Consider the following 15,663-nt stretch of genomic DNA (forward strand, 5'->3'; position numbering starts at 1 on the left):
GGTGTAACCAGGTGTATATCTTGTCTTGAGCATGTGTGCATGCTCCAACTGTTTGCAACCCCATGGACTGTAGCCCACCAGGCTCCTCTGTCCATGGGATTCTCCAGGCGGGAATATTGGAGTGGGTTGCCATGCCTTCCTCCAGGGGACCTTCCCAACCCAGGGATCAAACCCACTCCTCCTGCGGCTCCTGCATTGACAGGTAGATTCTTTATGCTGAGCCACCTGGCAAGCCCTTTTCTGTTCAGTGGGAAGCCTATTTAGCTTCAGAGCTCACTCTGTATCCCAGCCGTCTTAACCCTTAGCTTGGAGTTCTTCCTGATGACCTTATTCATTTATTGTACAGATTTATCTCCCAGTCTTAAGCTGTAAACTTTCAAAAGGTATCATGACTTGCTACTTTTTTGGATATAAATCTCTGCATTTTAGCCCTGTGTTTTTTTTTTTTTCTTTAATGATTTCAAACACAGTAGCAGAAACAGTAAAGAACAAAACGGAAATGCAGCCTGGACGCTTAGCACGCGGGTGGTGCTGGACTTCGACACGTGCGGTTGGATGGAAAGAGTCACCCGTGCCTTTGTTCTGGTCTGTTCCAGGTTGACCAAGCCCCTGTCGTTCGCTGACTGTGTTGGCGATGAGCTGCCATGGGGATGGGAAGCCGGGTTCGACCCTCAGATTGGTGTCTACTACATCGATCACATAAACAGTGAGTTTTTCCTTTACAGTACAAACAAGCATGTCAGACAAGTAATCCCCCCAAATCTAGAGTCATACAGGAGAGCAGACACTCTGCAGAATGAATTTCTCTATTTCAAACCCTCACTTTAACAGAAATGTCCATTTTGGAAGTTTTGTTGGGCTTATGGGGGCAGAGAGGGAGAGAGGAGTCTGTCTGTCTGTCTGTCTGTCTGGAAGGGCACCAGAGCCTCCCCTTGCAAGTCCCTCCCCCATTCCGAATGGCATGCCCTGTGCAGGTATGTCCATAGTACCGGCTACCCACTCATTGTACTGCCCGCACATTATTTGTTTGTAGGTTTTTCCTCACTAAATTGTGAGCTTCTTGTGGACGGTGACTGTGGCTTTACTTTTCCACCTTTGGGTGCTTCGTATGATGATAAATCCTTCCATGTTAGAACAATGAAGAGCTTTGTTGTGTAACGCACAGATTAAAAACCTGTTTTTAAAGAAATTAAAGTGCATTATGGTTCTAAATTATGCTTCAGAAAACACTGTTCTTAATATTTAAAAACTTGATGATCAGAATATAAATTTTTAGGTTTCCCATTTTTCTTTGGTACGGTAATAGGATCTCAGTGGCCTGGCGGATTTACTGTGCCCCGAAGTGCCCCAGTTACCCACAGCAAGTAGTCTTCCCACTAAAAAGGCTCTGACCCATTATCTCATTAATCTTAAAGACATTCCTGTGAAGTAGTTTAGGGAGGAAATTGTATGTTCTTCTCTTAACAGCTGGTCTACACATATGTTATGTCTTGACATTGTTTGGTTTCAGCATTATTTTCTTTTTTTTTTTTCAGGAAAAAATTAGAGAGTGTTTGGCTGTTCAATACTATTTCTATGTCACACTATTAAATACCTAGAAGTAAAAGTTTTGACCTTGACAATGATAATTACTTTAGGCCCTAAGTGTCTGTGATAGAATTCACCTTTCAGTGGCTATGCGTGTGGAGTCAGAGTTCTGTATAGATACTGATGGGGGTGTTTGTAACTAACTATTCATTAGTTAGTTAGTTAAATTGTTCAGTCGTGTCCAACTCTTTGCAACCTGATGGACTGTAGCCTGCCAGGATCCTCAGTCCATGGGATTTTCCAGGCAAGAGTACTGGAGTGGGTTGCCATTTATAGAAGGTAATTATGAAGTACTGTCTGTAAGGTTTTGATATTATCACTGCAATCAGAAGTAAATCACTTTTTGATAGAGTCAAAGTTGTACCTTAACTCTTTTGTCTTTTAGTAATTAAGGTCTATTTACATATAAAAATGCACAAATTTTAAGCATGTTATTTCAGTGAATTTTGGCAAATATATACTCCTTTGCAGCCGCTTCTCAATCAAGATACAGAATGATTTTTCCCTCTGTGTTTTCAGACTTGCTCCCTTGGCCTTCTCAGACCCTTGATACTTTGTGCCATTCTCTTTAAAAAAATATTTTAAAACTTTAAAAATATTTTTCATAGAAGCAATACATGTGCTGAGGAGAAACGTATAAATTATAGGTTAAAAAAAAGGAAGAAAACTCAGAAATAACCAGGTATTCTAAACCTTTCAGTGTGTCTGTCCAGGCCTTTTCATGTTCACACACACACACACAGTTTTCAATATATTTTTTACATCAAGTGGAACTATATCACATACAGTTTTATAAACTGCTTTTTTAAAACATAATATATAATCTTTCATCCAAAAAATTTTCTGCACATCATATCAACTCTTTTGATAAGAGAACCTCACATTTCTCTCAGATGATCTTCCTAAAATATAACTAAGATCCTTTCATGCCCCTATTAGAACCTTTCTGCCACACACTGTTGCTTACAGAATGAGTTTTGTATTTCTCAACATGACATTCAAGAAACCACAGCTCGTCCCTCTTGAGGTCTTGGGGAAGAAGTGAGAGAGCAGAGCCTTAGATTCTATTCCCACCATCGCCAGTAGATCAAAGGAGACCAATTAAAGCACCCGTCCATTCTGAGCGGTGTGCCTGCAGCTCCTGAGAAGGTGCTTTAAGCTGATGCCCAAAGGATGAGTGAGTTAACCAGGGCTGGGCAATAAGGGGATGGGGTACAGTTTGGGGGCTGCAAGGAGAAACTGCCTGCAGAAGGAAGCCCCATAACTAAAGCCAGAGGTCTGAAGAGGCCACAGGAAGCAGGACTTAATGAAAGAAAGAACATCAGTGATCTGAGGCTGGTGTAAACGAGGCTGGGAGAACAGCTGGAGTGCCAGACAGGGGTTGGTGCTCGAAGGGCCTCTTGTCTCAGACCTTTCAAAGCCCTGCTTAATCACTGCCGATTCCACGGGACCTGACTTTTTCAGCTGGAAAAAGTCCCCTGTCTCTAGGCTCCATGGCACTCAACCTTGCTCTTCTCAGGGCTCTCACCATTTTCTACTGTATAAAATGCTTGTTGTCATTGTTGTGGCTTTAATTCCTGTGTCACGACCTGTCCTGAGCTTTGTAATCTCCTTGGCAGGAGGGATCACGCCCGAGCATCTCGTTTTCTGTAGTCATGCAGTAGATGTTCAACTGTCTATAGAAATAACACACCATAGCAGGTAAACATAGCAGAGAGTTTCTAAAATGGAAGATGAGGAGAGTCGCTCATATTCATTTTATTCATTCTTCCTGAGCACAGCAGAGAGAATAGAAATGTGCTTAAGAGAGAGAAGTAATATTCCTTTGAAGAGTCTAATGTTATCTTCCCTGATAAGTTCTTCTAGCTCACAGTGTGTTCGCTATCTATAAATTTCCCCATCTGTAAAACTGATGAAATGTGAATTCCCTTGAGGTGCGTGATGTCTTAACAGTATGTGATATATTACTTCTCTTATATAGTAGACAACATGCAAATTATATTGCATTATAATACAGTGATCTCCTAAGGCCACCAGGTCTTAATAAAAAAAAAAAAACCCACGTTTGTGTAATATACTTTTTTTGAGTATTTACATTTAATAAATATTCTTCACTGATCTATTCAGCAAACATAAGTGATGGAGATAAAGCCCAGTCCTACTTGATGAAGCCTTCTTCAAAGTGTCTCTGGGAACCCACGTTTGTAGTTCCTATTTGAATGGGACAGTATATCAGAAATGTCAGTGGTGCCTGCCGAAGCTAATAGCATCCGCTATTTAAACCGGTCGACTGGAGTATTTCAGCTAATCTATCCAAAACAAATGCTGCCAGTTTATCATGATGATGATTACCATTGTACTTTGCTCACTTACGTGTCCATCAGTGTTACTTTCAGTGTTTTGTGGAAATTTAGCTGTTGACAAGCATTTTATTGAAAAGTATGCCCGTTCGCCAATATATAGGGAAATATGATTAGGTGAAACCTCGAAAGATACTGAGAGAGAACTGGGAATACATATCTTGCTATAGCTTTTATAACTTACAAGCATTTCAGGTTTTTCATTTACACTTTCAATTTGTGTCATCTCTTTATTTGGTTAGTTTCCTAGTTATTTACCTCACTGCAACAAGTTACCCCAAAACTTATGACTTAAAGTCCATTTATTATCGCATTGTTTCTGTGGCTGATGAATCCAGGCAAGGCTGGGTGGATTCGGTCCTCTGGCTCCAGGGCTCTCACCAGCTGACCTCAAGGTGTGAGCCGGGCTGCATGACCGGAGGAACTAAGCTTACATGTGTGGCTGTCAGAACAATTCAGTTTCTTGTCAGCTGCCAGCCAGTGGCCCCCTCCTCATTCCTTGCATGTGTGTGTTTGTGCGTGTGTTTGTGTGTGTGTGCACGCATGCGCTCAGTCATGCAGTTGTGTCCAACTCTTGGCCACCCATGGACTGTAGCCTGCCAAGCTCCTCTGTCCATGGAATTTTTCCAGGCAAGAACACTGGAGTGGGTTGCCATTTCCTTCTCCAGAGCATTTTCCGACCCAGGGATGGAACCCACATCTCTTGTATCTCCTGCTGTGGCAGGCGGGTTCTCTACCACTAGCACCACTTGGAAAGCCTGCTATGTCCATAGTGTGAAAGTGGAAGTGTTAGTCGCTCAGTCATGTTCAACTCTTTGCAACCCCATGGACTCTAGCCCTCCAAGCTCCTCTGTCCACGGGATTCTCCAGGCAAGAATACTGGAGTGAGTTGCCATTCCTTTCTCCAGGGGATCTTTGCAACCCAGGGATCAAACCCGGGTCTCCTGCATTATGTAGGGAGATTCTTTACCATCTGAGCCACCAGAAAAGCCCGCTATGTCCATAGGATGGCTTTTAATTTGGAAGTTGGCTTCATTAGATTGAAAAAGCCAGGAAGAGCCAGGCAGAGAGAGCAAGATGGTGGTTGCAGCACCTGTAACCCAGTCTCCAGAGTCACCCCGTCTTCATCCATGCCTCCGCTTGAGGCAAATCACTAGGTCTAAGTGGCATTCAGAGGCTTGGATAAGACGTAAGGATAATCCTGGGTCATCCAGAGTGAAGACCATGCATTTCTGTATGTTAAAGGATGAATTCTCTCTACTTTGAGTTAGTTTGCATTCATATTTTTCAAAATACTGGAATTGAATGTAAATATTGCACGTTTAGGTGGCCAGAGACCTTTAGTTATAAGGAATATTTGAAATGGAGATGTTTGGGCTCTTACTGGCTGACCTGTCTACAACCTGGGCTTTTATTGTGGTTTCCTCTGGGAGGAGTGCAGGAGGCAGGTTTCAGCAAGTTTCAGATGGGATATTTCGAATAATTTCATAATTCCACGCAGGATGCAGTGCGTGAGCTGTCGCAGAGCACAGGCTCTCAGCTGCAGCCGCTCACGGGAATCACTGGAGGAGCTTATAAACCTGCCATTGCCTGGGTTCCACCCGCAGAAACTCCGATTGGTCCAGGATTTCTTTTAGAGCCCTCCAGGTGATGCCCGTGTGCAGAAGTGCAGGACCAAGAACAGTACCTTGGGCTATTCTCCTGAAGCTGGGCACTGGGGTTTGGTCTTTTTGCTTGTTTTAAAATTTCTGATCCACTGTGGACTGACTGGTATTTTTATAAAAGAACAATCACCATGAATTAGAAAAGTTTAAAAAAATTAAAAATGCAAGCCCCAGTATTATTAGAGTCAACAGATACACAGTAACTATGAAATTGCTGTAAGATTTCAAAATGTTTACTCCTGATGCCTGTACTTATTGTCACAGACACATAACAGAACTCATGGACCGGTGCGGGTCTGCATCCCAGACCTTGAGGGATGTAGATGTAAAGGGCAGCCTGGCGAGAGTCCTGTATTAAGTGCACAGAAGCGTAGGGAGTATATTGGCTTCAGATTACACAGGGCCATAAGTAGTGTGGCTTCTATTCTGAAGGTGTTGAGGAGCCAGAGGGTTCTGGGAAAGGCTGACCCAATCATAACCATGTTGCTGTGCTTACTTTGACATCGTATATAATATATTTGCAGCGAGAATAAGTTGATGACAAAGACAGAAAGAGGTCAGAGTGGGGATGGACTGGGTAAAATAAAGCAAAAACTTCCACGTTTCTGGAGACGTCACTTCATAATACTAACTACTTGAAGGAGATAAAAATTAAAGACGGCTACTCTCTTTTTTTTTTGGCTGTGCCTCTCAGTTGCAGCATGTGGGATCTAGTTTCCTGACCAGGGACTTAACCCAGGTCCTCTGTATTGAGTGCGCAAAGTCTTAGCCACTGCTTAGAGCACAGAGACCACCAGGGAAGTCCCAGCTACCTCTTTTTTAAATTCTGAAAAATAACCCACCTGATTTATTTTCAGAAACCACACAGATCGAAGATCCGCGGAAACAATGGCGGCGGGAGCAGGAAAAGATGCTCAAGGACTACCTGTCAGTGGCACAGGACGCCCTGCAGACGCAGCAGGAGCTGTACCACGTGAAGGAGCAGAGGCTGGCCCTGGCCCTGGACGAATACGTCCGCTTGAATGACGCCTACAAGGAGAAGTCCAGCTCTCGCACCAGCTGTAAGTACAGCGTGGCTGTTCAGACCTGAGAAGTGGGCGTCGACCTGCAGGTGACGGGAGGCCACTGGGGTCTGTGGGACGGCGCTCTGGGTCCTGTCCCTTCTTGGGCAGGAGGAGCCCCTCAGCCCCATTTCAGATAAAGGTCTTGCTGAGGGATTAATGTTTACCTTTTCAGATCAGGGCAAATAATCTGGCCCTTGTGCTGCTCTTGTACGTTGTTTTTAGTGGGACTAAACTGAAACCGGAGCAGTTAGCACAGACGAAGTTTCTGTTGACCACCTGAGTTGACTGATCTCTCTCTCATCTCAGAGACTGGCCTTTTTTAAAGCAGCAGCTGTGAAGGGCTCAGACATCCCACTTAAGTGACAAGTTTCTGGGTAACACAAAGCACAGTTAAGCTGTATCTGCAATAAGCTCCTCTAAGATTTTATCCATAGATATAAAATCCACAGGAAACTGAGGCACTGGGGTCTTGATAACGTTCCTTTTTATTGAAAAAAAATGATGAAGGTTTGAAGATGACTTTTTATATCTAGGTGTCTGATGAATGACAATAAAGGAGTTATAAAGTTAAGTAAGTATCCCAGAAGCATGTAAATCTTGTTGTTTTTAGCGTTTGTAATTTCTAAGTTGACAGCTAGTTATGCAACTTGTACAAGTCACTTTTTTTTTTCCCCCTCTCTTCTCCCTTTGAAAGTATTCTCAGGCTCTTCATCCAGTACTAAATATGACCCTGAGATCTTAAAAGCTGAGATCTCCACTACACGATTAAGGGTAAGATTTTTTTTTTTTTTTTTGACTGTGGTTCTATTAATATGCTGAACATATGCATAGAATCTGCAAGGGGCCTCTGTGGTCAACTGCCATCTCAATTCAGTAAAGGAACTGTTCCACTTATCCTCAATGGATGGTCTTTCTGCTTTTGTTAAAACATGTTTGTGAGATTGTTCTTATTAATGTGACAGACTGTGTTCCATTTCTGGGCAGTTTTATTGTTTGCGGTTAGTATATAGAATCAAAATTTGAGTCTAAAAAACTTCAATTTGTCCTTATTGTGCTGAAAGTACACATCCAAAGTGGAGCTTAGTTCCTTTTTCATCAAACGGCCCAATCTATCAAGATGCTCACAGTTCACATTACCAAATCACTTCTTTTTCTAGGTCAAACTTTACTGGTGCCTCACACTTCCTTATGGGTTGTTTGCTGATCTTTACCCTAAATCTTTCTGACCACACGGCTGTTAAGGTCGCAGCTTGTTTATCCTTGATTTTTGGAGTCTTAAAGATTGCTCTCCAAGTAAATAAACTGTGCAACCCTTGCATAGGTCATGAAAGAGATTACTGCCATGACCCCAGAGGCCCCCATGGTACTCCCTAGTCACCCTTGTCCTTCTCCCTAAAGGTGACAGTAGGTGACCCTTATTGGCAATGCTATAAATCCATTTTCTGCCTGCTTTGAACTTTGTGAAACTGAACTGCTACCACATGGATGACTGATGGCTTCTTTTGTTCAACATTTCTTCTGTATTTTTTTTTTTATTTATTATTATTATTTTAATTTATTTTGCCTGTGTTGGGTCTTAGCTGAAGCACGGGGTCTCTTACTTGTGGAATGTGGGATCCACTTCCCTAACCAGGGGTCGAGCCTGGTGCTCCCTGCATTGGGAGCTCGGAGTCTCAACCCCTGGACCCTTGTTCAACATTTTGAGATTCATCCACATACACTTTTATTGCGTGTAAACCATCCCACCTTTGTGTAGATACCATGAATTCATTTCTTCTACTATTGACGTACATTAGAGTTTATACAAATTGCTAGTAATTAGTAACTTGCATCTTAATGTGTGTGTCTGTTACACATGCCTTTGGGTGCACAGATGTACGCATTTTTGTTGGTTATGCAACCAGGAGTGGAATTGCTGTGTTAAAATATACTCGAGCAGCTACTCACACACAAGTTTCAGGCCTTGGTAGTCAATCAGTTCAAAATATTTCCTGATTTCTTTATGATTTGTCATCAGAGTGTTCTGCTTAGTTTGTAAACAGTTTGGGATTTTCTTATCCTTTATTCAGCTTAATTCCACCACACGTTTTCAATTCTAAAATTTGTTTACTTTTTGTTTTTAATTACTTGCCCAAATTCTGCACATCAATGTAATAATTTTTTGAACAAAATAATCACAGTTATTTTAAAATTCCATGTCTTGATTAGTATAATATCTAAAACTTCTTATGTGTTGAATTCTTCGGTCTGGTCTGGTTTTTTTTTCTCTGGATTTTTGTTCAGTATTTGACCTCTCACAGCTGCTTGCTTTTAATTAAGAGCCATATATTATGTATGAAAGAGAATAAAGATAATTTAAGGTTTGGGATGATCTTGTTATCCTTCAAAGAGGATTTACTTTTGCTTCTTAGAGGAAGTTAGTTAAGGGGCAGATAACTTCAATTCAGTCAGGGTTTGAGTTTTCTGAATTCTGGGCTTCATTCTTCTTCTTTTTCCTTTGTCACCACACCCGTGGCATAAGGGGAATTTGTGCCCCGACTGGGAATCGAACCCACAGGGAAGTCCTTGGGCTTCATTCATTTTCCTCAAATGAGGTCTATTTCCAGAGCACCCTTTCTCGTAGGTCAAAGCTGTTCAGAATCCCAGTTGAACTCCTGGGCTGTTTCCTGAGGAAGCAGGCTGATTGAGGCTGGACTCCAGCGTCTCCCTGGAGCCCTCGGCTCTGAGGAACAGCCAGTGCTTCTCTGCCTGTCAGGCTCCCGGTCACTGCATTCTCCCAGCTTTTCACTTTCTCAATCACCTACGCAGATGCCTCAGAAGGAAAACTGATGCCAAGTTTGGATCTTGCCTACGAGGCCTCTCTTATCATTTGGCTCTTTAATAGAAGTTCTTGCTGTCTTGGTAATTCTCCAGTGTCTCCAAATAGATGTTTGTTTGTTTAACCTCACAACTTTTCTATTTGTTCTCAGAAAACGTATGAAGGAAGTCCGTCTATACTTTCTGGAAGCAAACCTCTCTTTGGTGTGGACTTTGGGGTGTAATTTATGAAGTCACTGTTGGAAGTTTTCTTTCCTGCCACAAGCAGCCCTTTGTCCTGTCCACCCGCCTTCATTTCTCTGTCTGTCCCTCACGGAGCTCGTGGGCCGGTTTGTGGGACACCTCGTTGCTGCGTCTCTGTGTCGTGTCTGTACATTTCTGTAATCTCTCAAGCAGACATCTTATCTAAAAAAAAGACTGGGGTGGGACGACGGGTGAAGGTATGTTGTCAAAACTTACCCTTGCTAAACTTCGGTACTCCCTGGAGCTGTGCCCATCTCCGACGTCACTACGTATTACTGCTTCCCCTTTGAAATTTTAACCATTCTTCACAGTTCTTTTCTTTGAACATAAATGCAGTACCTCATATTGTATATGGAATACCTCAACAGGCTATCCTAATCTGTCCCTTTAAATCCCATTTTAGAAAAGATGCAAACTAAGAGAGGGGTTTCTTAAAACAAAAGCAGGGCTTCCCTCGTGGCTCAGTGGTAGAGAGTCCATCGGCCAACGCAGGATACGTGGGTTCGATCCCTGTTCCGGGAAGAGCCCATAATGCCTCGGGGCAGCCAAGCCCCTGTGCCGCGGCTGTGGGGCCTGTAGCGCCCGGGAGCTGAAAACTGCTGCGCCCACGTGCCCTGGAGCCTGTACCCCACAGCGAGAGAAGCCACTGCAAGGAGACCCCCTCACAACTAGAGTAGCTCCTGCCCGCCGCCACTAGAGAAAAGCCTGCACAGCAAAAGCCCAACACAGCCGAAGTAAATAAAATTATTCAAAAAAGAATAAACGAGAGCAGAGAGGTTGCCTCACACCAATAGCCGTCGGAAGGAAACGGAGCCCTGTATAACGGGGAGAGATCCCAGAAGACCCCACGGAGTCACGTCGCCCAGACCCACCGCCTGATGCCGCAGAACCCCTCTGATAAAGCTTATTTTGCAGCGGGTTTAATGCGCACTTAGGAGCCTGTGTTCACCCGTATGTCATCGCTGTGGGACGACAGAGTGAGTCGGAAAGGAGTGCCCTCCTCGACAAGGCAAGCCCCTCAAGAAGGGGGAGGAGGCATTCACGAGTAACTGGAGTGAAAGATGAGAGCCTCTCTTCTATTACGGAGGAGGTGCTTGTCTAATACTTCCGGTCTGTGAAAATGCCTTTTAATAGGAATGCTTCCACAGCACATGGGCCCTCGTGGTCCACGTTTTCTTGTGCTGCTTTTAGCCATATCATGGTTTGAACGTGGCAGGGCAGATGGTGCCCTCTCTCTGCCACGAGGGCATGTTCTGGCAAGGTAGATCTTTGAGAATGCCCCAGGTGTTCTGAAGTGTCTGGATAGCTTGAGCCGAGTTTCATGGATTTTGACAACCTAGCTTTTCTTGGCTGCCTGTCCTGGAGAAGTCCTTGCATGTACCCATCCCTTTCACAAAGTAATGCCACAGAAATTGTTGTGCAGCCACTCAGTCGTATCTGACTCTTTGCGACCCCAAGGACTGCAGCACACCAGGCTTCTCTGTCCTCCACTATCTCTTAGAGTTTGTTCAAACTCATGTTCATCAAGTCGGTGATGCCATCCAACCATCTCATCCTCTGTCGTCCCCTTCTCCTGCCTTCAATCTTTCCCAGCATCAGGGTCTTTTCCAGTGAGTTGGCTCTTGGCTTCAGGTGGCCAAAGTATTGGAGCTTCAGCTTCAGCATCAGTCCTTTCAATGGGTATTCAGGATTGATTTCTTTTAGGATGGATTGGTTTGATCTCTTTGCAGTTCAGGGGACTCACAAAAATAATAACTCATGGATTAGCTAGCTCCTCATTCCTTTGGTGTCTTATAGGACCTGTCTCCATTTTGGGTTCTAGTAACAATTTTTCATACAAAGCCTAGTACTGGTTTCATACCACATAATTTTAACATAACAATATTAGCAGGTGTGCTTTACTTGTTTTCATTGAATTAGAGCAAGTGGGTCAAATGTTTGGAAACCAGGTACATAGGCGCATCAGTCTAAAACATCTGTTTTATATTATATTATGGTCGTAGGTGTTGGTGATCACTGAGCTTTAGTTTCCTCCTCAGGCAAATGGGATGACAGTACTTCCTTGGCATCTAGTTGTTGAAAAGGTGAAATGAATAAATTAAGCTATTTTAATAATACACTCATCATTTTTACAGGTAGTGTTCAATCTTTTGAAAAAAAAATCTTTTTTTAAGATGAGGAATTTAAAAAATTTATACCAAAATTTATTATTTCATTTGTTCATTATAGATACTTACAAAGCCAAAATTTATTATTTCATTTGTTCATTATGGATACTTAGGATAGAGAGTAGAATATCTTACATAAACTAAACCTTCAACTCAACTGATATTTTTAAAAGTTTATAGCAAAAATTACAAATAAATGGGATTTGGTGAAAATTTGATGCAGGAAAATTTTGGTGAATTTTGATTGCTTTTACTGATTGTTTATCAAACTGAAATACAATGTTGGAAGTGTAAAAGCATAAATTTCTTTAGAAATACAGATGCAATTGAGAAATTTTTTTATTAATTTAGTTAATGTTTTCAGATCTTTTTATATAGATTATTTTTAGTATTTATTGAATTTGATACAGTATTTTTTCTGCTTTATGTTTTGGTGTTTTGGCTGGGGGGGCATCTCAGGTCCTCACCCAGTGATCTAACCTGCACCCCCTGCATTGGAAGGCAGAGTCTTAACCACTGGACCACCAGGGAAGTCTCACATTCGAGACTTCCAGCATGTCACTACAGCATGTGCTGTATGATCCAGCTTTTAATTGTGTCAAAAAGGAAGCAAACTCTCCTTTGGTTAAATTATTTGCTCTCCATGCAAAATACATAGCTGGTTCCTGGGCACTGCTATTGATAACAGTGTGCTGTCTTTTGTTCTTAAATATATTTACTCACACATTGTTAGTATTAATTCACTTTGAATTGTTTTTAGCAATGGTGATGGACTCAGAAGAGCCATCCACAGTCTCACCTATTTGTAGTTGTGTCCATAGATTCTAAAAGAATAGTGGTTCAACGTAAGGGTTAGTTTGTAACTGTGAACAGAGTTAGCTCGTGTACACGTCAAACAACAGCACTGTAACCAGTGCTGTAACTAACCTACAAAAACCATAACTGTGTGCTTCAAATAGGAAGAAAAATGCCTTCTGAGAATGGAAATTGCTACCAATAGGGATTGTCTCTTGACTAGACATGAGTGACGTCTTTATGCTTAGCTTATTTATTAGGTTTTATGTAGGCCATTTTGCTACAGGTCTAGTTTGTCTTTGCTGACAGAGGTCCATGTAGGCAAAGCTGTGGTTTTTCCCATAGTCATGTATGGATGTGAGAGTTGGACCATAACGAAGGCCGAGAGCTGAAGAACTGATGCTTTCGAATTATGGTGTTGGAGAAGACTCTTGAGAATCCCTTGGACAGTGAAGAGATCAAACCAGTCAATCCTAAAGGAAATCAGTCCTGAATATTCATTGGAAGAACTGACACTGAAGCTCCAATACTTTGGCCACCTGATGCAAAGAGCAGACTCATTGGAAAAGACCTTGATACTGGGAAAGATTGAGGGCAGGAGGAGAAGGGGGCGACAGAGGATGAGATGGTTGGATGGCATCATTGACTCAATGGACATGAGTTTGAGCAAACTCCAGGATATAATGAAGGACAGGGGAGCCTGGCGTGCTGCAGTCCCATGGGGTCTTAAAGAGTCGTACATGACTTACTGACTGAGCAACAAAGATTGTCTTTGATCTTACATATATTATCATACCACTGATAACTAAAACCTTTATAATCGTAGTTTTCAAAAATTCTCCAGGGTTCTAGACCACTCTCTGCTGCTTAGTAGCAGAGTAACTTCAGTGGATTACTGATTCTCTTTAGTACTGAGATCCCTCACTTGTAAAATAAGCATTAAAACTGTATTTGTCTAATAGAGCAGTTGTGAGGATTGAGAGGATAGTGCCTGGAACACATGAAGCGCCTGCAATGTTAGCTCTCATCTTTACCTCCAACGAGAGTCCATGTTTTTTTTAGAGAGTCCACATTATTTTAGTCCACAATTTTTTAGTCCACATTTTTAGAAAAGGCAGAGGAACCAGAAATCAAATTGCCAACATCCATTGGATCATCTAAAAAGCAAGAGTGTTCCAGAAAAACATCTATTTCTGCTTTATTGACTATGCCAAAGCCTTTGACTGTGTGGATCACAAAAAACTGTGGAAAATTCTTAAAGAGATGGGAATACCGATCACCTGACCTGCCTTTTGAGAAATCTGTATGCAGGTCAGGAAGCAACAGTTAGAACTAGACATGGAACAACAGACTGGTTCCAAATAGGGTAAGGAATACGTCAAGGCTGTATATTGTCCACCCTGCTAGTTTAACTTATATGCAGAGTACATCATGAGAAATGCTGGGCTGGATGAAGCACAAGCTGGAATCAAGAATGCCAGGAGAAATATCAATAGCCACAGATATGCAGATGACACCACCCTTATGGCAGAAAGTGAAGAACTAAAAAGCCTCTTGATGAAAGTGAAAGAGGAGAGTGAAAAAGTTGACTGAAAACTCAACATTCAGAAAACTAAGATCATGACATCTGGTCCCATCACTTCATGGGAAATAGATGGGGAAACAATGGAAACAGTGACAGACTTTATTTTGGGGGGGGTCCAAAATCACTGCAGGTGGTGACTTCAGCCATGAAATTAAAAGACACTTGCTCCTTGGAAGAAAAGTTATGACCAACCTAGCAGCATATTAAAAAGCAGAGACATTACTTGCCAAAAAAGGTTCGTCTAGTCAAGGCTATGGTTTTTCCAGCAGTCATGTATGGATGTGAGAGTTAGACTATAAAGAGGGCTGAGCACCAAAGAATTGATGCTTTTGAACTGTGGTGTTGGAGAAGACTCTTGAGAGTCCCTTGGACTGCAAGGAGATCCAACCAGTCCATCCTAAAGGAGATCAGTCCTGAATATTCGTTGGAAGGACTGATGCTGAAGCTAAAACTCCAGTCCTTTGGCCACCTGATGCAAAGAGCTGACTCATTGGAAAAGACCCTGATGCTGGGAAAGATTTAAGGCGGGAGGAGAAGGGGACGACAGAGGGTGAGATGGTTGGATGGCATCGCTGACTGAATGAGTGTGAGTTTGAGTAAACTCTGTGAGTTGGTGATGGACAGGGACGCCTGGCGTGCCGCAGTCCATGGGGTTGCAAAGAGTCGGACATGACTGAGCGACTGAACTGAACTAAGAGTCCGCATTGTGCTAAACGTGCCAGTCAGCACTAGCGTTACCCTTTGCTGTGACCTGAGGGTATTTGTTTTTATGTTCTGTGTCCTGCATTGAAACTGGGTTGGAGAATGAGAGTAGAAAACAGTGATAGCTAAAGACGCCAAATGGCTCTCTGAGAAGAAAAAGTGTTGGACACTTAACAATCAAACTCTCTTTTTTAAAAAATACAATTGTATTCTAACAGAGTTCCATTTGCAACTTTGACCTATATAAGAAATAGAAATGGATTCTATTTTATTTTTCTTATTTATTTTAAAATATTTCTGTTATTTATTTATTTGGCTGCACCAGGTCTTAGCTGCAGCATGTGGGAGTTTTGTCAATTTTGGCATGTAGGATCTTTATTTGGCTGAGTGTGGGATCTAGTTTCCTGTCCAGGGATCAAACCTAAGACCCCTGCATTGGGAGCAAGGAGTCTTAGCCCCTGGGCCACCTGGGAAGTCCCAAGACCAAACTCTTAAAAACCAGAAACAATCCCAAATAATGTTGAGTTGGAAATAATACCTGTTTTCACTTATCATTATAATAGAATCAAACATTTTCATCCTGAACAAATTAAAATGCACATTGATGTTAGGCAGCTGAGAATCACTCATGTAATCCATTCAGAAGCCTCCCCAGGATAAAAGCAGTAGCTTCCAGCC

General features: G+C 42.4%; 1 protein-coding gene across 1 annotated transcript in view; it reads left to right on the top strand.

Moving 5' to 3' along the window:
- The first annotated feature begins 201 nt into the window (after window positions 1–201).
- The window catches only part of WWC2 (WW and C2 domain containing 2), a 68,196-nt gene continuing 52,734 nt past the window's right edge, over window positions 202–15,663 (top strand). The window contains exons 1-3 of the mRNA XM_010835815.1: window positions 202–706; window positions 6,469–6,672; window positions 7,370–7,446. Coding sequence (XP_010834117.1) covers window positions 556–706; window positions 6,469–6,672; window positions 7,370–7,446 — 432 coding nt within the window. The 5' untranslated portion in view covers window positions 202–555. The remainder of the gene's footprint in view (window positions 707–6,468; window positions 6,673–7,369; window positions 7,447–15,663) is intronic.

The sequence above is a fragment of the Bison bison genome, unplaced genomic scaffold (assembly GCF_000754665.1).
Source record: "Bison bison bison isolate TAMUID 2011002044 unplaced genomic scaffold, Bison_UMD1.0 scf7180017864050, whole genome shotgun sequence".
Lineage (NCBI taxonomy): Eukaryota > Metazoa > Chordata > Mammalia > Artiodactyla > Bovidae > Bison > Bison bison.